Source organism: Sphaerodactylus townsendi, linkage group LG09, assembly GCF_021028975.2.
Source record: "Sphaerodactylus townsendi isolate TG3544 linkage group LG09, MPM_Stown_v2.3, whole genome shotgun sequence".
In the NCBI taxonomy this organism is placed as follows: domain Eukaryota; kingdom Metazoa; phylum Chordata; class Lepidosauria; order Squamata; family Sphaerodactylidae; genus Sphaerodactylus; species Sphaerodactylus townsendi.
In genome coordinates, this window is record NC_059433.1 from 86,449,894 (window position 1) to 86,472,068 (window position 22,175).

Here is a 22,175-nt window from a genome sequence, read left to right on the forward strand (position 1 = left end):
CACGTTTTGTTTGTAAAAAGAAAGATGGTTCTTTACGGCTTTGCACAGATTATCGAGGTCTTCAATGCGGTCTCCCCTGTCCAATAAATATCCTTTGCCTTTGATCAAGGACCTTTTAGATGCACTTTTCGGCAAAGGGCGCATTTTTACTAAATTGGACTTGAGAGAAGCTTACTACAGGGTCAGAATTGCTGAAGGCTATGAACACTTGACTAGCGCTTTTAACACAAAGTTTGGACAGTTTGAATAATTCTGATAATGCCATTCGGGTTATAGTGGGGCCCCGGAGGCTTTTATGGCCCTTTTATCAACCCGAAGTTCTCCATGATTTATTGTACAAGGGAGTTGTGGTATACTCTTAGATGACGTTTTAATTTCACTCACAAACCATAGAAGAGCATGAAACATTGGTTCGGGAGGGTATTGAAACGCTTGCTTTCGACAACTCTCTCTTTGCCAAACTCTCCAAATGCTGTTTTCACCCAGACCTCCATTGACTATTTGGGTTACCGGATCTGCGCCCGGAGGGCTTGAAAAATGGATCCTGCTAAAATTGACGCCCAGTCCTCCAATGGCCTGCTATTCCCCACCAACCCGCCAAGAACTCCAATCTTTTCTTGGTTTTGCTAATTTCTATCGTGACTTTATACCCCAATGGTCGCTGAACTGACTCTCCCTCTCACAGACCTCTTACGCACTAAAGGTAAAGATCCACTGTCCGCCAAGCCCGGGGCCCCTCAACTTTCCTGGTCTGAAGAGTGTCAAACAGCCTTTCAACTCTTAAAGTCTGCTTTTACCACCGTAACCTATCCTAAAGCACCCTGACCCCAGATCTCCCGTTTGTGGTTCACGTGGATGCCTCGGACCAAAAGCACTTGGGGCAGCCCTGTTGCCGAGAAAAATAAAGATGGTAAGCTGATTCCGTCGTAGCTTATTTGTCTAAGAAATTCTCTGGTGCTGAACTCAACTGGACTGTAGGGGATAAACAGACTGCGGCCATCAAATTAGCACTCTCCACTCGGCGCCACTCGCTGGAGGGCTAAACACCCCTTTCAGGTTTGGTCGGATCCACAAAAAAAGCCTGGCAGCTCTTTCCACCCCCCCTCAAGATGTCCGCCGAAAACAACTCCGTTGGGCAATGATTTCTTTTCTCGTTCTCTCTTTTACAGTCCATTTTTTTCCCGGGAGAAACCAATAAACTGGCTGACCAGCGGCTTCTCGCGCCTACCTCGAGGGAGGGGGGTGGAGCTGCCTTACGAGACATTCCACGCACTGTTCTCTCCCCTCCCAGTTGGGGCTGGCTGTCACCCGATCTCAAAGCGTCCACCTCCTCCTCCACCCCCCATCTCCTAGTCTTCGTCTCTCCTTTCTCTGCGGGAACTTCGAGGAGGCCGGGGCTGCACTCCAGCCTCCAGCTGAAGAAAGTGACTCCCAATTGCGTTTGGAGAATGGAGTTTGGCCGGAGGGGGGAATGTTGATGCACGTGCCTCCCCCCCTCATAAAGCAGGTTCTTGAAGCCTGCCACGATGCCAGCTTCGGCTGGACATTTTGGCTTTCTGAAAACTCTGCATTTGGCCGCCCGGCAGTTCTGGTAGTAATGCGCATGAGATATTAGGGCATATATTAAGGGCTGCTGGGGTTTTGTGCAGAAGCCAAAACCATCGGGGGGAAAGCCCCATGGGCTGTTGGAAACCTCTCTCGGTGGCCTCCCATAGCAGGAAGTCATCTCCATGGATTTTATTACAGATTTGCCCGAAAGTCATGGCAACCGCGGTTTTGTGGGTGGTGGTGGACTTATTTTTCTAAAACAAGCCCATTTTTTATTCCATGTGCTTCCATCCCCTCCGGCTCCTAAAGTTATGCGGCTGTTCATTCAACATGTTGCCCGTCTCCATTCCGCTCCCGTTAAAGGTGGTCTCCGACCAGCGGCCCCCAATTCATTTCAAGAAGAAGTTCTGGAAACGTTTTTAGGGTTGTTGGGAGGCCGCCCCGGTGATCGCCGCCCCCTACCGCGTTCAAAGTGGCGGTGAGGCGGAGAGAACGAACTTCAGAACCCTAAGAGCAGTATTTCGCGTTATTGCATAGCTACCGCAAGACAATTAGTGCGAGCTTATTCCGTTTGCGAATGCATGGCCTATAACAATCGCGGTTCATAGCGAGTACAAAGCCCCCCTTTGAAATTGTGTCTGAGTCGCTCCTTCCCGCCGTTGCACCACAACTACCAGCGACAGCTTTGGACCCCTCAGAGTTTCCAACAATGGATTGCGTCCCTAGCTTGAGGGGTGGAAATGCGGTCCAGAGCCATGCCCACAACAGGCTAAGGACTCCCAAAAGCTGCAAAGCGGATAAACATCGCTTCAGATTTCCCTCTGCGTGTGGAAGCAGGTGTATTTGTCTACCAAAAATCTCAGAGAGGCGTGCATAAATTTTCCAGACTTGGCAAAAGAGTCGTGGGACCTTTTCAGATTACTAAAGTGATTAATGATGTCACTGCCCGATTGCATCTGCCTAACCCTCTTAGTAACAGTCAACCTGTCTGCCATTCCAGCCTGCTCAAGGCGGCTCCCGCTTCCGATGCAACGCGACTCCCGCCCGAGAGGCCCCCACCGACCTTATTATTGTCCAATTGGCCCGCAAGCACTCTGAAATTAATGGCTATCCTGGACTCTCGCTTTAATCGTAAACGCTTGCAATATTTAGTCTCTTAGGTGGGATATTCCTCTGGGTATAATCCAATGGGTTTATTCCGAAAATATTGACGCCCTTACCCTTATTTCTTCTGCTTTCCCACCGCGCCTTTCCGCCAAACCTGAGAGGGAGGGGTCTTCTTTAAGGGAGGCAGAGTGTAAAGGTTTCAGTGGTGTTGATGGTAAAGTAACAGCAGGTGCATTCCACATCCCGGGTGATGGGCCAGTTTCATCGGCGGAGACTTTATCTTTGCGCGGGAGATGAGGACTCCGTTCCCATGGGAAGCAGGAAGGGGGATGGGGTGAATAGAGTTATAACCTGTGCTTCTGGCGGGAAGTGCCATTCCTGCCACTGCGTGTACTTGAGCTTTCTAAGATGTCTGAATAAACGGTCTTTTTCGCCAAAGAGCCTTTTATTTCTGCTTCTATGGAATTCCTTACACACTACTTTGTACATGCGCGCGCACACAGGAGCATATTACGCATGGCTTCCATGCTGCTACTGCTGGCAAACCGGGCCACAGGGAGTCAAGCAAAGAGGAGGAGGAGGAGGAGGCATTGCAGCTAGCACTTTGACTCTCTTGCCCCCTGCTTGACTCCCTGATTTACCACTCCCTGCCACATAACATGCAGTGGCGATCTCTTGCTAATGTCTGCAATTAATAGGCTTCGCTTCAGTACCTTCTAAGGTAAAGGTGAACAGTGAGCAGGCCAGTTTTGGGCCCAGTCTGCCATTCCGTATGTTCTGGGCTGCCAGCCAAGCTGCAGTGTGTGTATCCGAGAGTTCTTCCCTGGGCCAGAGGGCAGCTGGGCTCCAGGCCCCACAGCCAAAACCATCAAGGCTCAGCTTTTCATGGAAGTTAATTGCTCACTGCTGCTGCAAGGGAAAGGATGAATGTGATATCCATGTTGCACTTCTAGCTGTCCTTTTCATGCAGTCGATTTCTTGGGACAAGCTGTGTGCTCCATCTGGAAGATAATTTATGACGGAGCACAGATTAAACTCAGTCACTAACGAAGAATCTGTACTATGCAGCAAAATGGGCAAGCTTCAACCTATCTCACTGGATCTGTTTCATTTAGAGCTGCAATCTAATGGGGAGATTGTATCTTTAAAGCTCTGTAGCATGGCATTGCAGGAGGGTTGGGTTTTTGGGGGGGGCGGGGAATGTCTGTCTTGCTCCATTCTCAAAGAACAGTGCACCCTTTATAAGACACGTTGCACACATTTATGCCAGGGATGGGGAATATTAGAGGGGATTGGGTGTCTGTGCACCATATTGCCGTTATCAGTGCCAGGAGCCAGATGAGATGAGAGTTATTTGTCAGCTGAGGGCTGGATTGGCAAGGGCAGACAAAGATACAACTTCAGTAGAAGCGGCAAAGGAGCAGGCTGAAAGAAAGCAGGGCTGGAAGAGTGAACAGACAAGTCTTGGTTGGGGGCGGGGGTGTGGAGACAAGATGCCGGGTGTTCCATGATTGAAGCCACTGTTCTAATTTTTTTAACGTAGTTGTTGGGCGTGTGAGCTCCAGTTCTTCTTGGTCCTGTGCTGATGGGGGCTTAAACCTTCTCCCCTGCCTCATTTTATTAAGTTGAAATGATTCCCCCTCCCCCAGTGTATTGTTTGTCATTCTAGGGAAATTTATCAGTACAGATGTATGGGATTGCTGCTTTTCCTTGCTGAAAGAATGGTGTGGTGCAGGTGGTCAGGAGCTGGAGTGTGGCCAGACAAGCCAGAGTCAAGGCAGGCAGCATGTGAGGCATAGTCAAAACCAGTCCAGGATCAGGGCAGGCAGCAAGCAAAGGCGTGGTCAAGGCAGTCCAAAGTCAAGGCATGGGCAGGAGGGCTGAGAGGTCAGAGGAGGACTAGGCATATGGAGCTTACCAAGAAGTACGCTTGTTGCACCAAGCCCAAAGCAGGGTTTATGTAGAAAGTCCTGGCCAATGAGGCTGGGGTCCTGCAAGAGCTCAATCTTCCTCAGATGCTTCCATCTGGCAGAGACTGCTGCCATCCCTTGCAGCAATTCAAGCACTTATTCTTTGACTCTGTAGCTGCAGCCTCTGTCTTTGCCTCCTTTGAGCAGCTGGCTGGTTACTTGGCTGAAGGCTCTCCCAGCTGCATGGCAGCAGGCTCTGTCTGAGGTTGGAAGGAAGGGCTTGGGACAGGCTGCATTTCCTCGTGAGGAGCCAGCTCTCAATGCTCAGTGTCTTCAAGCTCTACATTAGCGTCCTCAGTGCCCAGGGGCTGGCTCATGACAAATGGCTTTCCTTCCTTTGTGATGTGACATATATACTCTTAGTGGATTCAGCCATGGTGTGATACAGGAACACTCACCTTCACCAGCACCCAATTGCTACTCCAGAGTAAAGCCCAGCAGGGGTCCAGCAGCGCTCCCCACTTGCAAGGGCGGCAACCATGCAGCCGCCCCGACGCTGCCGCTCTTGCACCACCTCAGCGCGCGTCATTCCTGGCGCTGAAAAAACTGCACCTTTTGATGACCCCGCGCGCGGGGTTGTGGAGAACCCCGAGAGCACGCCAGGAATGACGCGCACTGAGGGAGCGCGAGAGCGGCGCGCAGCAGAAGGTGAGTGGGGAAAGCCCCAAGTAGAAAATCAACCAGGTTTCCCCAGAATTCAGATGCAGAGACTGGGGAAGGTTTATAAAATTCCACCCACAGGCAAAGCAATATCTTTTTCTCTCCCACACATTCAGTTATACTTTTTCTGTTGTTGTTGACAGGCCACAGCTGACTTGTGGACTTATGGTTCTTTCTTTATTTCTCACACCCAGAACACCCATTTTTAAATTTATTCAGCAATATAGTAAAACACTGGCTGAATAGGTAGAGGAATCAGCCTGCCATATGCAGTGCTATATCTGTTATGTACTGTAAGAGCTTTGTTATCCAGTACTTGCTTATCCAGAATGTTTGGTTAACTGGCATAATCCAGAGGGCAAGCTCCTCCCCGTCAGCCACCAGACTCCTGTGACTCCAGACATGTGCATATGCCCCTCTTCCAGTGTGGTATAATGGTTTAAGAGTGGTGGATTCAAATCTGGAGAACAGAGTTTGCTTCCCCACTCCTCCACATGAAGCCTGCAGGGTGACCTTGGGCCAGTCATAGTTCTCTCAGAACTCTCACAGCTCACAAGGTGTCTCTTGTGGGGGAGGGGGGAAGGCAATTATAAACCAATCTGAGACTCCTTTTGGTAGGGAAAAGTGGGGTATAAAACCAATTCTCCAGCTGGCCAGCTTGAAACCTTTGGCTCTGGCTGAGAACTTGTGCTGCTAGCTGACGATATCCTTAGATTCCTCTTTTCCGGTCAGCATGCCTCAAACTGTTAGGAGTAAACTCAGCCAGAGGGACTCACGGACAGTGGCCTGCTTGTCTGCCCTTTGTGTGGATAACTTGTGCTGACTTTATAGAAAACTGAACCACTTACCCCGTGCCAGTATAAGCCAATCAAGAACGCCATCCAAAACACGATTCTCAAAAGAAAAGCAAGATTCTCCCCTCTCATCTAATATTACTTGAAAGTCAAAGGTGCCGTCTCAAGCTTTTCATCTTAGCTTGGGAATAACAGAAGAGTGGTAAGTGTTTGTCATGGAACTCTCCCCGTGTTATTCTTGAGCACTTGGGTGACATATCAGGAAATAGTCTATTGCTTTACATTTATGACATGGCCAAATGCTGATGTTTAAACTGTCAGGTTGATTTTTACAGAGGTGACTGTTTCTCTTGGCACAAATCTGTAAACCAAATGACATTCCTGCTCTATCTGTATTTGTTTCTTTGCAACTCTTCCTTGATCTTTGCTTTTTTGGCATTATCCTGCTATTTTATTTGGTACTACCCAATGGCCAGTTCTATAAGTTGTACCAGCAGGTGTGGCATTTTTTTAAAAAGAACTTTTTGAAAGGTTTTGGCTCAAGAGACTTCCTGTGGAAGATTGAAGCAGTAGCATTTTGCTCCCAGTAGCATTTTGCTATCCTGAAGATGTTCTACGAATAGCTGAGGTTGAAGGAAACAGCAATTGCATCTGTTATTGGCATTATTAGTATTATCTTCATTTAAAGCCCTTCTTTCTCACCATGGCTTACAAAATAGGTGTTCAGGTATGTGTTCAAAGGTTAAGATGCAGCTCTAAGTTTCACAATGCAAAGAGCTGCTGATGGTGCTTGTGTTAAGTGTCGTCAGGTCACTTTTTGATTTATGGTGACCCTGTGAATTAATGTCCCATCATTAACAGCCTTGCTCAGTTCTTACAAACTGAAGGCTGTGACTTCCTTTATAGAGTCAATCTATCTCATGTTGGGTCCCCCTTTTCTTCTGCTGCCTTCTACTTTTACTAGCATTATTATCTTTTCCAGTAACTCTTGTCTTCTCATAATGTGACCAAAGTATAATAGCCTCTGTTAAGTCATCTTAGCGTCTAGGGTGTGTTCACGCATGGTTTGATCTAGAATCTACTTATTTGCTTTTTAGTTTCTTCCACAGTGGTGTATTTACCTGGGGATGAGGGGTACCCTCTGTTCCCGGGCATCACTAACCTGGTCACGTGGGGGCGTAAAATCGTTCCCCCCACGTGATCAGGAAGAAGATGGCAAGGCAGCAGGAAGTCCTGCTGCCTCGTCTTCTGGTGCCCTCAACCTTGCCCATGTCGTCATCAACATGGGCAGGATCAAGGGCACCCCCCTGCTGCCCCGCCTTTGCTCCCAGCTTGGCAGCCAGCAGTCCCTTCTGCCCTCCCCTCTGGGGAGGCAGAAAAGACTGCCGTCTATCGGCCTCCGGCACTTGCTTTTATAGCACTAAGGCCGGGGGTGGGGCTTAGGGGGGACGTGTCCACACCGCCAGGGCGACATGGGAGCATGGCCACGCCCTTCCTAAGCCCCGCCCCTGCCTTAGTGCTATAAAAGCAAGTGCCTTTGTGATATAAAAGCAAGTGCCAGAGGCTGATAGACGGAAGTTTTTTCTGCCTCCCCGGAGGGGAGGGCAGAAGGAACTGCTGGCTGCCAAGTCGGGAGCAAAGGGGGGGGGCTTGGGGAGGCGTGGCCATGCCCCAGAGCAACGTGGGTGTGGCCACACCCCCTAAGCCCCATCCCAATAGACGTCTGCCTCCTCTGCCTTCCTGGAGGAAAGGGCAGAAGGGACTGCCGGCTCCCTGGGAGCTAGGAGCAAAGGGGTGGGTAGCGGTGGGGGGTGGAGCCCCCCCAAGGGCGGGCGCCCAGAGACAGGGTGCCATTTCCCCTCAGTATGCCTCTGCTCTTCCAACACCATGTTTCAAAGGAATGTACTTTCTTCCCATCAGCTTTCTTTATTGTCTAACTTTCAGACCTGTACATAGAAATGAGAAATACTATAGTAGGAATTCTCTAAGTTTCACAGCGCAAACCACTGCTGATGGTCTCCTCTGTAATGATGGCTTGGGCTTTTAGGGTCTGTGTTCCACATAGTCACTTGACCAGGAACAAGAGACACTCAGGGCCTTCATTGGTAAGAATCAAATTGTTTATTAAAGGACAATGCTGGACGAACGGAGTTGGGGAATTAAATCCATTTTGTTCAAGAGAGCAGACCAAACTCATTGCAGGATACCTTAGGGCCACACTGACATAATGCATGCTCTTTTTTCCCTTTTCTTTTGCATACATTTATTGTTGTTTCCTTTGATTCCTTCTACTCATTCACACCTACTTTCCATACTCTCAGCATGAAGATCCTTTACATGTTTTGATGCCATTATTAGTATTTTTTAATTATTATTGGCAGAACTTTGTTCCAGAAACTTTTCAGCTTCCGTTGATGATCATGGCAATGGATTTCAAAGTGGCTTTTGTGAGCAAGATTGCTGTCAAAGCGAGTTTTGGACTTCTAAGCTTGCCTGGCCCCTTCCTTTCTACAAGAGCTCAAGCTGATCTTCTCCCCCTACTGTTCCAAACACACACACCCCTCGCAAGAACCCTTTTGCCATAATCAACAGCAATGCCTGTTTGCATACTTATTCTAAGGAGTCATATGTTCTAAATCATTGCTAGTCGTTTCCTTTCCCCCTTTGTCCCTTCCAAAAGAATCTGCCCAAATCAAACAAGAGAGTGGGAGAGGGGAAAATGGTTGCCAAGTTCTATTGTGTCCATGTAATAAACTACTGAAAGTCGGGGTCAAGGCACAGATAAGCATCAGGCAGTTCAGCCTAATGAATGCTTTCGTTATTGCTTTTGGTAATGGAGTTTACTCAGTGTGCTTTTTTCTTGCTCCCCTCTTTTTTTGACAGCATGTGGACAATAAGTGGGTCTCTTCCTCTAAGGAAATAATTACTTTCCGCAAAGCCTTGCTGAATCCAATCACATCCTTTCAGTTCCGACGCTTTGTGTCTCTGAAAGGAGATTTACTGGAAAACGGAGTGATCTTCTGGCAAGAGGTGCAGAAGTATAAGGTACATCAACTATCTGAGACCAGAAAATGATGTGGCCTCTCACAGACTGAGACACTTTTATGTAGAATGACTGTGGACCTCTGGGATCCCTGATAGAGAAGTGGAGGGATGGTGGGGTCAAGGAGTGATGGTGCAGGAAAAGAGATTTCACCTAAACATTAGGAAGAACTTCCTGATAGCAAGAGATATTCAACTCCCTGGGAGTGTTGTGGAGTCTTCTTCATTGGAGGTTCTCAGACAGAGGCTTGAGTGCCATTTATCAGGAGTGCTTTGCTATTCCTGCATTGTGGGGGGGTTGGACTTGATGGCCCTTGTGGTCTCTTCCAACTCTATGACTCCATGAAGCGTCACTCCTTTTTCTTAGTAAAGACTGTTCTTCAAGCAGTGCTGAGAAAGCAGGTCTGTGCAAGCCTGAGGCCTCAGCTAATGTTCACAACTTGTGCACTGAGATCTTCCTACATCCTTAACACTGCACACAACTGTGCCAAAGATCTTGTATTCTTCTGTGTTGACAAATTGTGTGATTCTTAAATGAGGGCCAGCCAGCTGTACTGAACATGGAGCCCATGTTTGGTTGACCACAAACATTTGTTGTTGGGAGATCACTGCATAGCATCAGTTCGCGAGCCAGCAATGAAATTTTGAGGCTCAAAAAGATAGTAAGTATGCGAACAAGAAGGAAACAGGGCAGGGGAGAGAAGGGGATAGGGAGAGAAAGACTAGCAGAACTAGGGGAATATAGAACCAGGAGGGAAACAGAATGAGGGAAGGGAGAGAATGGGAATAGAGAGAAAAGGCAGCAGAATGAGGGGAATGGAGAAAACAAGGAGGGAAACAGATGGGGGAAAGGGAGAGAAAAGGTGAGCCATGGGAAAATTGCTGCTGCCGCCGCCCCTCACAGGGTCTTTTTCAAAGCCAGAGCCCGTCTCCCTAGAAGCCACAGAGGGAGCTGTCCAGGGGAGTCTGAAGAGGCTTCACAGCCACGCTGCAGTGCTCTTGGGGAGGGAGGCAAGCGATGGTGGGCGGGCGAGTGAGTGATTGTGGGTAGCGGCACAGGCGAGTGTTCGAATGGGGCAGGCAAGGAGCAGCAGTGGCAGTGGGTGAGCAGGGCGAGTTGCTGTGGCAGGCAGGTGAGCAAGCAGGGTGGGCAAGGTGGCGGCAGGCAGGTGAGTGGCAAGGGCGGGTGGGCAGCCAAATGTGCCCCCCACATGACTCAGGCAAGTGGCGCCTGGGTCAAATGTCCCCCCTGCTCCCGCAAGGTACACCATTGTGTGATGCTTGAGATGGTCAACACTGAGGCACAAAATATAGAGTGTTAAGTATGGCTAAGCTATATTTCTGGACAATCCTAAAGGTTGAAGTGTAAACAGTGGCTGAACAGGGTGTGTAATAAGGTATAATTCAGAGGGATCTGACATCTTAAAACCTAGTGATATTTTCGAATGCCAGAGCTGAGAGCTCGCTTTGTTAAATGCCTCCCCTCTTTGTTATAGAAGGGAAATAAAAGAGCTTTCTTCTCTACGTGCCAGCTATGACTTTATATAAATTCCCTTTGTATTGCACTTTCCCCTTTTCAGGACATGTGCCATTCCCATTGTGATGATGACACTCTCCAAAATAAGATAACAACCATCATCAAGTGCTTCATTACTTCTACCATTCCACCGGCTCTGCAGATTGACATTCCTGAAGAACAGGCTCAGAAGATAGTCGAGCAGAGGAAAGAGCTGGGTCCTTATGTGTTCAGAGAAGCACAGGTTACAAGAATGCACACACCGAGTTGGGTTGTGGGGTGTTGAACCTGACTATTAGAACAGACCACTGGAGTTGTGGGTTTAGATTTGAACCCACGATTTTGTGTAGATACAAAGTTAAGTCTTGAATTGACCACGGTCAGATTTCTAAATGGTAAAAAATCACTAATTTAAACATGAAGAATGGAATTTAAAGAGCCTTGTCCAGATTTTCTACCTGTGCACCAGAGTTTTTTCCTATATTCTCACCTTTGGTTGGTATTTGCAAGAGTCTGTCCCAACAATTTACTCTCACCCAACAGTAACATTGTTTCAAAAGTAATCCTGAGGTAAAAATCCTTAAAAGGTTCAAAATAAATCCTGTTGTCATAAATGGGATTCACTGGAACAATCACATGAACATGCCTTGTACTGAGCCAGACCACTAGTCCATCAAGGTCAATTTTTGCCGACTCAGGGCCTTTCCCCACTTATCTTCTGCTGCGCGCTACTTGGGCCAAGTAGCGCGGGGTCCCGAGGCACTCCCCACTACAGAAGCTGGCCGACAAGCGCAGCGTAGCCTTTCTGCAGCTCACTGGCGCCCCTCAGCAGCCAGCGTTGCATTCATCCTGCAAAACGGCAGCCTTTTGATGACCACCATGCAAAGAGTGCGGGGTGGTGGGAGAGCCAGTTGTGCAGCACCAAAGAAATGGCCAGCGCTGAGTGAGGTTGCCTTGGCGCAGCGAATGATGGGTAGAAGGAAAAGTGGGGAAACGGCCTCAGTGTGGCTTCAAGGATCTCAGGACTGGCTGCAATCAGAGTATCTTGCAGTCATGCACAGTACCAGCTATCCCCTGCATTGTCTTCTAACAGATCCTGGAAGCCACATTGAGTAGGCAAAAATTGACCTTGATGGCCCAGTGGTTTTTCTCATTATTTACTGCCTGGTCCATTTATCTGGAGATGTGGGGGGTTGAACCTGGACCCTTCTGCATTCAAGTCAGATACTCTGCTACTGAGCCACAGACCTTTCCTAAAATCCTGCTGCATGTTTTGCTTAAGAAAAAAAAAGCTTCTAAAAAGGCAAAATCTATGTTTTTATTATTGTATTTAGTTATTTAGGAAAGCAATTTGGGGTTGTTGTTGTTTAAGAAGAAAGGGCTTTTAAAATGTGGTTTGGCCAGATTTCTCACCGGCAAAAAACACATGCTGTTGAGAAGAATGTGCAAGACTGGACTAAACTGTTGGAAGACGATGCAGGGGATAGCTGGTACTGTGCATGACTGCGAGATACCCTGATCGCTGCCTGTTTTGTTCCCATGCAGCACTGCAATGTAAGACTTCCTCCTTCTTTTTCTGTCTGCTCCAGATGACTATTTTCGCTCTTCTGTTTAAATTTTGGCCCAAATTTTGCGAGTTCCGAAGCAATTTGGTGGACGAAGATGTTTTGGCTCTTCTGGAAACCCAAAGAAAAATGGAGAAGCAGAGAAAAGCAGGTATAGAAGAGGTGAGCAAAAGAGAGCAGCCACATAAACCATTTCAGGCAAACTGGACAAGAATCTCTGATACGGCTCTGATGTGTTTGCCCACTGAAAATAGACATTCGAGATAGCTTGTTTTCATCTGTTTCGTTTCATTTATTAAGCTTCGCTTCAGTCCCCTTAGGAGCTTGCAGCAGATAAACAAGCTTTAATATAAAACATACATGGAAATGCATTGTCACAGGATTTCACGGCCAGAATCACTGGGGTGCTTTGTGGTTTCCGGGCTGTATGGCTGTGTTCTAGTAGCATTTTCTCCTGACGTTTCACCTGCATCCGTGGCTGGCATCTTCACAACACCCCATACATGAAAATGTTGCTGAAATCTAACATGCAGGCTAAAAGAACCCAAAGGAAGAACTCTTCTCAGAAAATGCTTAATATTTAGTGCGTCTGTAGAGAAAATGGAGTTCTGTACATGCAGAAAGGTGTTTCCACATGTAATTCATCTATCCTGGTAATTCATCTATTTATTAATAAAGAGGGTGCCCCCGTAGGCTGGGAGCTCAGCTTGGAAAACAGGGGAAGCAGAATAAAGCCAACATGGTGTAATGATTGGAGGGCCAAATTAGGACCAAGGAGATCCAGCTTCTAATTCCCTTGAAACTTTCTGAATGACCTCGAGCCTCTCATTCTTTCCCTGCCTAGCCCCTTCACTTTGAGGTTAAATTAGGCAGGAAGATTCTTGTGTGCCACCCTCAATTTCTTGGAGGAAGGAAGGATGAAAAGGTAATAAGTGAATATGACAGGTAACTTTCTAAAGCAGCTGCAGAGCAAAGTGGAACAGACTCTGAGGACACAGCTTCTGCTGTCTTTGAGGCTTGTATCTTGCCTGGATGTAATTTTCAGCCTCTCACCAAAACCAGGCACTGTAGTTTCTGGTGCTGTTTTGTAGCTTTTAAAGAAAAACAATGCAAGTCTTACCCTTAGATTTTAGGAATTTTCAGGGCCAGGAGTGCTATGGCTGAGGGGCAGCTGCCTCTGAATCCATCCAAGTCCCCCAGAATGGCTCAGATGGTGTTAATGACCCTTGGCTGATCATTGATGAAAGAAGGAAGTATAAAGTAATACAGCAAAGATCTTTAGAAACGTGGCATCCCATTTTCTTTCCTTTATCTCCAAGCCACAGCATTTAATCAAAAAATTTATTTTTCACTTTTAGGCTATAAGGAAAAAATCTGTCGCATCTGTGAAGTCCTTTTCTACCGCTGACGGCAAAACTAAAAGTGATCTTTCGTCTACACCAAGCTTTACAGGATATGGCCGACAGGTAAATAAGCACTGATCATATAAAGGTGATTGTTTCTATAGCAGGGGGTAGATCCTCTTCCTTGATGCTGCTATGTCACTATTCCTCAAACCAGCACTGATACATACCAGGACACACACACACTCTCTCTCTGTCTCTGTCTCTGTCTCTCTCTCTCTCTCTCTCTCTCTGTGTGTGTGTGTGTGTGTGTGTGGTATGTAGCTCATTCCTCTCTTCATTCTTCATACAGAAGAATAGTCCTACATAAATTTCACATAGACTTCACATAGTCCTACATAAATTAGTGAAGTGATGCACTTGCATAGACAAGATTATGGACCATTTCTGTTTTAGGCAATTTCAATCTTGGAATGCAGGTAATTTTATTGAAACCTAACAGTGCAATCCTGAACAGATGTGTGTGTATGTGTGTGTTAAATACTGTCAGTTCACTTCCGGCTATGAATTAATGACCTCTAAAACATCCTATCATTAACCGTCTTGCTCAGGTCTTGCAAACTGAGAGTTGTGTGTCCGAGCTTGGTGCTTTCAACAGCTTTGTAGAAGAAACCTCACTGCTTCTTCTGAGCTGCCTTCAGGCTTGCCCTTAAAAGGCTGTCCTGGGGGAGGGACAGCCCCAGTTTCTCCGATTCCATTGGCCACTGGATCACGGCTTCTGAGTTGCCCTGCCCCTGGGCGAATGGAGGGGCTCAGCGTAAGACCTCCTCCTTTGCTCCTTTTCACAGGAACCTTCAAATACCAATTTGGTCAACCTGGCCTTGCCCAAGAAAGCTGCAGTTTGCCATTCCTGCCCTTGGTCTACCCTCCATTGTGTTTTGGATGGGATGTTGTGACCATGGCCTGCCTTCCCTGCCTCCACCTCCCCAACCAATGCCTGCTCCCGCCTAGTCTCTGCAGAGCTTACTTCCACATGTAGTTTCCCTGAAGCCACTCCATTCTCCCAGCCACCATCTGCTATTGTCCCATGTTTTGTGGCTGTCCCCGGGTCCTTTGTGGAGTAGGAGGTTAAGAGCTTGTATATCTAATCTGGAGGAACTGGGTTTGATTCTCCGCTCTGCCGCCTGAGCTGTGGAGGCTTATCTGGGGAATTCAGATTAGCCTGTGCACTCCCACACACGGCAGCTGGGTGACCTTGGGCTAGTCACAGCTTCTCAGAGCTCTCTCAGCCCCACCTACCTCACAGGGTGTTTGTTGTGAGGGGGGAAGGGCAAGGAGGTTGTAAGCCCCTTTTGAGTCTCCTACAGGAGAGAAAGGGGGGATATAAATCCAAACTCTTCTTCTTCTTAACTGTCAGACTCATACATAGTAATGGGGGATACTACCGTATGAATGATTGTGATCTTGATCACCAGCAAAACATCCTTACACTTAAGAATCTTTTCTAGTTCCTTCATGGCTGCCCTTCCCAGTTTCAGTCTCCTTCTGATTTCTTGGTTGTGGTTCCCTTCTGGTTTATGATGGATCCAAGGATCAGAAAATCCTGAATAATTTCAGTGCCTACATCCATAGAAGTCAGTATAATTGTTCTGGCATTTTTTCCTGATTCCCGATACCATTCTGGTACATTCTTACATTTCCTGGGTTTTTTCCAGCTTTTTTCTCCTATCTTTCTCATACCTGCTTTACTGAAAAGTTTTGTGAAAGATTGCAGTAAAGCCTGGATGGATGCTGTGCTTGTGTGGGAAAGTTTAGATTTTCTTGGCAGCCATTTTCCCTGACCTTGTCCCCACAGTGACCATTTTCTCTCCCCACAATGGGAAGGGGAGACTTTTTGGTTTGTTTTAAAATTGTCAATTGAGTATCAGTATATCATTGTACCTGCCATGGCTCCTCCTGCTGTAGATGACAGCTCATCCGAGGAAGAGTTAACTGAGCCTCACAGAGAGATTCGAGCTGAATCAGCAGAGCCTGAACCAGCACAGGCTTCTGGCTTAGAGCTAATTAGCAGAGCTAAGGAATATTCTAGCACAGGGGTCTGCAACCTGCAGCTCTCCAGATGTTCATGGACTACAATTCCCATCAGCCCCTGCCGCCACGGCCAATTGTAGTCCATGAACATCTGGAGAGCCGCAGGTTGCAGACCCCTGTTCTAGCAGCTCTGAGTCTCCAGATGTAAGTCAGCGTTGCAGACAGAGATTGAGAGTGGCCATAAAGGAGAGGCCTGCTCAGCAAGACTGCAGGCTAGGCATTGCAGGAACACTCCCAGGCAAGTAGCTCTGGAGAATAAAAGGCCTTTGGCAGTAACTGCAGTTGTGGTTTCAAAGTGGGTTCTACCTGACCTTGCCTGCACACCGTTGCTGTCTCCAGACCCTGACTGACCACGGGCCGACTTCTTGACCTTGATTCTTGGATTCTCCTTGTTACTGCATACATTCCTGGCTTTTGACTCCTGGCCTGACTGACATCTCTCTGGACTCTCCTGTGGACTTGGTATCTTTGGACTGTATTCCTTGCTGCACTGACAGCAGCCCAGTACCGGCTCTGAGCCTCCTCAGTACTGCATGTTGCTGTGGCAGCACACCAGCCTGGGCCAGGCTGCACAGTACCATTATAACAGAGGCAGCATGGCATAGGGGCTAAAAGTGGTGGAGAACTGGGTTTGATTCTCTGCTCCTCCATGTGAAGCCTAATAGGGGACCTTGGGCCACTCACAGTTCTCTGAGAACTCTGCCAGCCTTTACAGAGGCAGGCAATGGCAAACCACCTTTGAATGTCTTTTGCTTTGAAAAGCCTACATCTCCATAAGTCAGCTTTGACTTGATGGCTCTCTCTTTCACACACACACTCACATCACTATAAAAATATATGTAACAAGTCTCTAGCGCCTTCAGTTGCAAATATATAAGGTGGAAAGGTATATTTCTGCAATGCAAAAGGCTAGACACTTACTGTTTTTAAAAAGGAAAACTGAGAGTCCAGAGAACAATTTACACACATTGTTATAAGAGCATGTTGACATAAGGATATTCAATTGCTGATGTTTAAAACAATTTAAAAAGCCCCAGTGGCTAAGAGAGAGAGGTTGACAGGAGTCGGGAAGTGGCACAGAAACTTGCTACGTGGAATCCCCGTTACTGCTGCTCTGTACTGGCAGCAGCATCAGAGAAACCCCCAAAACCTACTCCTCTGTGCAAGCCCCCATAATAATCTTCTTTTACAGCTTCAGGTCCCTTGAAGAACTGCTTCAATGTTGACATTGTTTACTAACGAAGCCTCCTGCAGACTCTCCCCCAGCAAAAAACAAATGAACAAACAAACAGATCACAGAGATTAATACTTTTGCTGTTTAATTTTTAGCCATTTTCCTGGTCATATTCAAAGTACATGGAAGCTCTCCAGCAGGAAAGAGTACTTCTGAAGATTCAGGAGGATCTAGAGAAGAAATCGTTAGCATCATCACTGTATACAGGCAAGTTTTTCATCCTATTCTGTGGCTGGAGAGATGTGGTTTTGGATCCAGTTACTGCTCATTTTCTTGCAAATGGACAAAGCACCATCGAGATACCCCCACTTTTATCCTGTCTCATTTACTTAGGTTGTATACAGACATACATAATTTCAGCAGCTAGTTCACTGTTTATTGTATGTCAGACACACATAAAGTCTGCCTCTGAGGACTAAATTTGGGAGAACATGTTCTTCTACCTTAGAAGACGGGATGCATAACAACAGACATCCTGTATTTTGCTTTCCCCTGCCATTCAAGGCCTAATAAGCAGTTTGGGAGTACTAGTTTGATCAGCTTTCCAATTTTAGGAATTACTATTTTTGAACAAGGCCACAAAATTAGGAATATGCATATGGATATATGCATATAGTCCAACATTTAACCCCAAAAAATCACATGGAAAAAGATTTCAAATTCTGCATTTTTTTGTAAATGCCAGAAATGAGCTTTCACAAGAATATTGAAAAACATCTACAATGGAAGCTAAATGGATATATAGATTGCACAGCTGTTCCAAATAGTGATTAAATATAGATATGGACATGTTCAGTTTTCTAAAATAATTATGTTACAACATTATTTTGTGACCACTAGGTATGAAATCTTTAGTCTTCATTCATGATCCATACTTGACCTAAGAACAGAAGAAAACAAAATATTAGTAGATGGTATAGGTAATACCTACCTTTAATTACTTTCAGGTGTAAATTAACAGCTGCACCTAATTAGCAAAGTTACTGGCTGGCCACCATCTTCTTTCCTGTGCTGAACACATTCCACATTACCACTGCCATATTTAGGTTGGACCAACCCAGGGGGTGAGCCCTTGGTGCTACTTGCCTAGGGCCCCCAGGCTGCCCCTTTGCAAAGCCACCACCACTTGGAGGGCTTGTCTACCTGGCTGCCATGGAGACCAGATCTACCAGTACTTCTTAATTGTGTGTAACTAGCCCTTTGGAGAGCTGGTCTACCCATTGTATTGTCGAAGGCTTTCATGGGTGGAATCACTGGGGTGTTGTGTGGTTTCTGGGCTATATGGCCGTGTTGTAGTAGCATTTTCTCCTGAGGTTTCACCTGCATCTGTGGCTGGCATCTTCAGAGGATCTGATGATAGTAAAGCAAGTGGAGTATGTATACCTGTGGAATGTCTAGGGTGGAAGAAAGAACCACTTACCTGTTAACAAGTGTAAAGGGTGCATTTAGCATGCTTGATTTGCATATGTTGGGTGGGATCCACCCATTTAGCAAGTGACTAACCATGAAGATAGCATAATCAATTAGTGAGGGCATCTGCATTGTAGTAGCCTGGCCTTTTGATCCCATTGATTGCTTACTGCCTAGAGTGGTGGGTGGTGTTCTGGTTGGTGTTCACTAGCCCTTTGACTGCTTACTGCCTAGAGACTTCCTTTGTCTGGGTGGTGTTCATTAGTCGCTGTCTTGATTCTAGTGTTTTTCAGTACTGGTAGCCAAATTTTGTTCATTTTCATGGTTTCTTCCTTTCTATTGAAATTGTCCACGTGCTCGTGGATTTCAGTGGCTTCTCTGTATAGTCTGACATAGTAGTTGTCAGAATGGTCCAGAATTTCTGTGTTTTCAAATAATATTCTGTGCCCAGCTTGATTTATCACGTGTTCTGCTATTGCCGGTTTTTCCGGCTGAATTAGTCTGCAGTGCTTTTCATGTTTGATTCGTGTCTGGGAGCTGCGTTTGGTGGTCCCGATGTGGACTTGTCCACAACTGCACATGTACGTGGTAGACTCCTGCAGTGACCCTAGTAGCTACGAGCTGTTTTGCCTTGTTCCAGTTGATGGGTTAAGAAGGATATGTAAGGCCGTTTCTGCACGGCCCATTTATGACGGCCTGGAGGTGCCAAAAAAGGCACCCCCAGGCCGCCGTTTGCACAGGCTCTTCTTCCCTCCCCCCAGGGCGGTGTCAAGCCGCCCTAAACAACAACCCTTTAAAGGGTTGTTGTTGGGGAGGGAGCGTCTTCCCTGCGGCGCGGTGCGAACCACGCCGCCAGGAAGACGCTGTCTCCCGTCTCCGCCCCACTCACTGTGTCCTCCTCGTCGCCTGCGGGGCGTCGCAGCCCCGCCCACACTGTCCTCCGACCTCCAGGGGTTGGAGGGCAGCGTGGGCAGAATACGACGACCCACTGGCGAAGCGTGAAATAATTGAAGGCGAGAAAAAAACTGAAGCGACTCGTCGCGAGCCGCCTACCCAGTCTGCCGGCCTCCCTTAAGCCTGCTGTCGCGAAAAACTTAGCGTCGCGAGCAGGCCTTCCCGCCATGCGCTGACGGCCCAGAACTCCTGCCGGCGTGGTGGCGCCTCCTGGCCGTGCAGAAACGGCCTATGTGTTTGCCTCCTAGTAGCAAACAGCAGAAAGCACAACTACTGCTGTTTACTGTGCTCTACTTTCCCTGTGCCCCTAGTAGCTGCAGTGCAGAACTGCATTAGAAGTGAAATAAATTGAGATTCATCCTGAATGCAGTATGACACTGGTTTCAGGGTTCCTATAACTGACTTGGGCCCAGGAGTTTTGTTCCCTCCAGTTCCCCCCTCTTGGTGGCCCTGAGTTTGAGCCCAAATCTACACCAATGTAGCTTGGTGATCTGATGTACTGGCCTGATATCTGTGTGTGAGAGAAGCTGGTCCTTATTTTAAGATGAGGAATGAGGTGGGATGGAAGCAAAACAAAATCAGCTTTGTAATCCTTGTCTAACCACTGTGCAGTACTGCTTCCCAGATATCACTGTCAGTTATAATCCATATAATTTGTTGGGCTGACCATGCAAGTGTGAAGGATCTCCTAAAACTTCAGCCTGCAAAGTTTTGGTCGTTTCTGTAAATCTTAGATTTGTGTGTTTGTTTGGAAATCCAGGTGTGCCATCCGTATTCAGTCTGAAGAGTTTTCATCCAGTGGTACCAGAAAAACGGGCTGCCTCAGCTACCTTCACCTCTGCTTTTGTGAAGCAACGCAGTTTTCACTGAGACCCCGCAAGTATGTCCCAAAAAGATTTAATTTGTTTCAGTTTGTTGTTTTTCCATTACATCACCCAGTTTCTTAGTAATCTGTGTTTTCCTATTGCAAACAAATTTCCTTGGGGTATTGCTGATATTGTTACTCAGTACTCAATCCAGAACTGGAACCCAATCTGAATTGTTTCCACATGGATGCTTTGCACTGCCTTGGCTTACTTACTCTAGCATTGTTTTGCGGGGCATCTGCAAGATGTCATCTTCTATTCCTCTTTTCCCTGTATTTCCTTCTTCTTTGCAGCAAAGTTTCGTAAAACTGGTATAATTGTTTTGGAAAGATTGCAGTCAAAGTGCCTTTGGATGCCACGTGGATAGGATAGTGTGCATTGTTGTAGGTCCCATCCACATAGGTGACATTATCATTACCTCTGGTACTACGGCACGCACCCCTCCCCCAGTTGGAAGGATTGGGTGGGACTTTTTAAAAATCAATGATTGACAGTTTGCTGTTGCATTACAACATAATACTGTATAATCTACTAGCCCTTGTTTTGTGGAATTGTAAGATGAAAGCGGCATGCTCTGCATTTCCTCTTATAACTTTGCAATAAAATTTTCTAGAGAGTTATTTTTTTTAAATGGAAGCTGGGAACTAATAGATCATCCAATAGATCATTATAATGCTATAGCTATCAAGCGAGTCCCAGGTTGTTGTTTTTTTTTAAAAAAACCAAAGCTTTGGAGGGGGATGAGGAGAGAACTGTCAGGGAAACTGTTGTGTAGATGCTATTGAGAGAGGTACATGTGGAAGAAACCTGGGTACAAAATACATGCCTAATACCTTAATTATATGCTTTCTGCTAGTTTGGTAGACTAATAAGTTTGATGCCTTGGTCACAGTCTGATCTTCTTGTGTATAAATCTGACCAGATGTGTTTGCTGGCTGGCAATGGAAGGCCAGCTTTACTCTAGCCTGTCCACTACATGCTCTGTGCATTTGGCTTCATTCTTTTGAGGTTTTGGCTGCAGTATGGAAACACCACTTTTTCTGGGCTTGGTTCCTTTCTCTCTCTTGCTTTGCCAAAGTCCACTTTCACAAGAGTAACTGATGTGTGAAACAGCAAAATCCACTTGCAAACTATTATTAAAGTGCATTGAAAGTGGATTGAAAATTCATTCTTCAGCATATGTGAAAAAAAATATCTTATGCTCTTATTACTGACTGATTGGTGTTATCATATTTTGTAATCCACTTACTGGTTGAAAGGTGTTTTTTTTTTACTTACTTGTAATCTGCCCTGAGTCCCAGTGAGAAAGGGAGACTATAAATGAATATAACAACAACAACAAAACTTTCTTTTTCAGGTCTTAATGTGATGAAGGAATGTGATGAAGAAATGATGAATTTGCAGCAGCTTGTGGGAGCAATCTACAGTAGAAATAAATGAATACTGGCAACAAACTATTATGTTTTCTACAGAGACATTTCCCAGCAGGGCCAGAAGCAGAGAAGTACCTACTCCATTTCATTCGGTGCTGGTTAAAGTGATCTTTTGCATCTGTGAATGAGGAGTTCTGCAGATCTTGTTGTAATATGAGTGAAGGGTGGGTGGGTGGGGTCCAGATGGAAGTATTTGCTAGTGTGACTGAGCTGCTGGGATCTCCCACTGTTTGGGAATGGTGTTGCCGAAGGATCCCTGGGCATCTGTTCTTGCTTTCTGAGATAGAAAACACCTTCTCTTGTTTTCTGGCATATTGAAGCAGGAGGAGTGCTGAGGCAGTGCGAAAGCAGTTCATAAATGGAGGCCATCCTGAGGCTGTAGCTCAGTGACAGAGAATTCAACCATTCATCCCTAGCTTTTAAAGGATCTTGGATATAAGGTTAGGAAAGATTTTTGCTTGAGATCATCACTCAAATCATATTAAGTCTTAGGAACTATCAGTCTGAGTTAGCTGATTGTGGACGTCATGCATGGTCCTTAACGTTCATTAGTTTTTAATTCCTTGTACCCAGTTTTCACAATTTTTCCTCTATTCTCTTGGAGTGGGAACGTTGCATTTCCCTTTTCCTTTTCTGAATATA

General features: G+C 46.5%; 1 protein-coding gene across 1 annotated transcript in view; it reads left to right on the forward strand.

Annotated features, from left to right (window-relative positions):
• The window catches only part of RGS22 (regulator of G protein signaling 22), an 84,993-nt gene extending 63,445 nt beyond the window's left edge, over positions 1 to 21,548 (forward strand). Inside the window, exons 22-28 of the mRNA XM_048508194.1 lie at positions 8,963 to 9,124; positions 10,702 to 10,881; positions 12,227 to 12,381; positions 13,569 to 13,668; positions 16,966 to 17,077; positions 19,995 to 20,114; positions 21,458 to 21,548. Of these exons, the coding sequence (XP_048364151.1) occupies positions 8,963 to 9,124; positions 10,702 to 10,881; positions 12,227 to 12,381; positions 13,569 to 13,668; positions 16,966 to 17,077; positions 19,995 to 20,104 (819 nt within the window). The 3' untranslated portion in view covers positions 20,105 to 20,114; positions 21,458 to 21,548. The remainder of the gene's footprint in view (positions 1 to 8,962; positions 9,125 to 10,701; positions 10,882 to 12,226; positions 12,382 to 13,568; positions 13,669 to 16,965; positions 17,078 to 19,994; positions 20,115 to 21,457) is intronic.
• Positions 21,549 to 22,175: the final 627 nt, after the last annotated feature.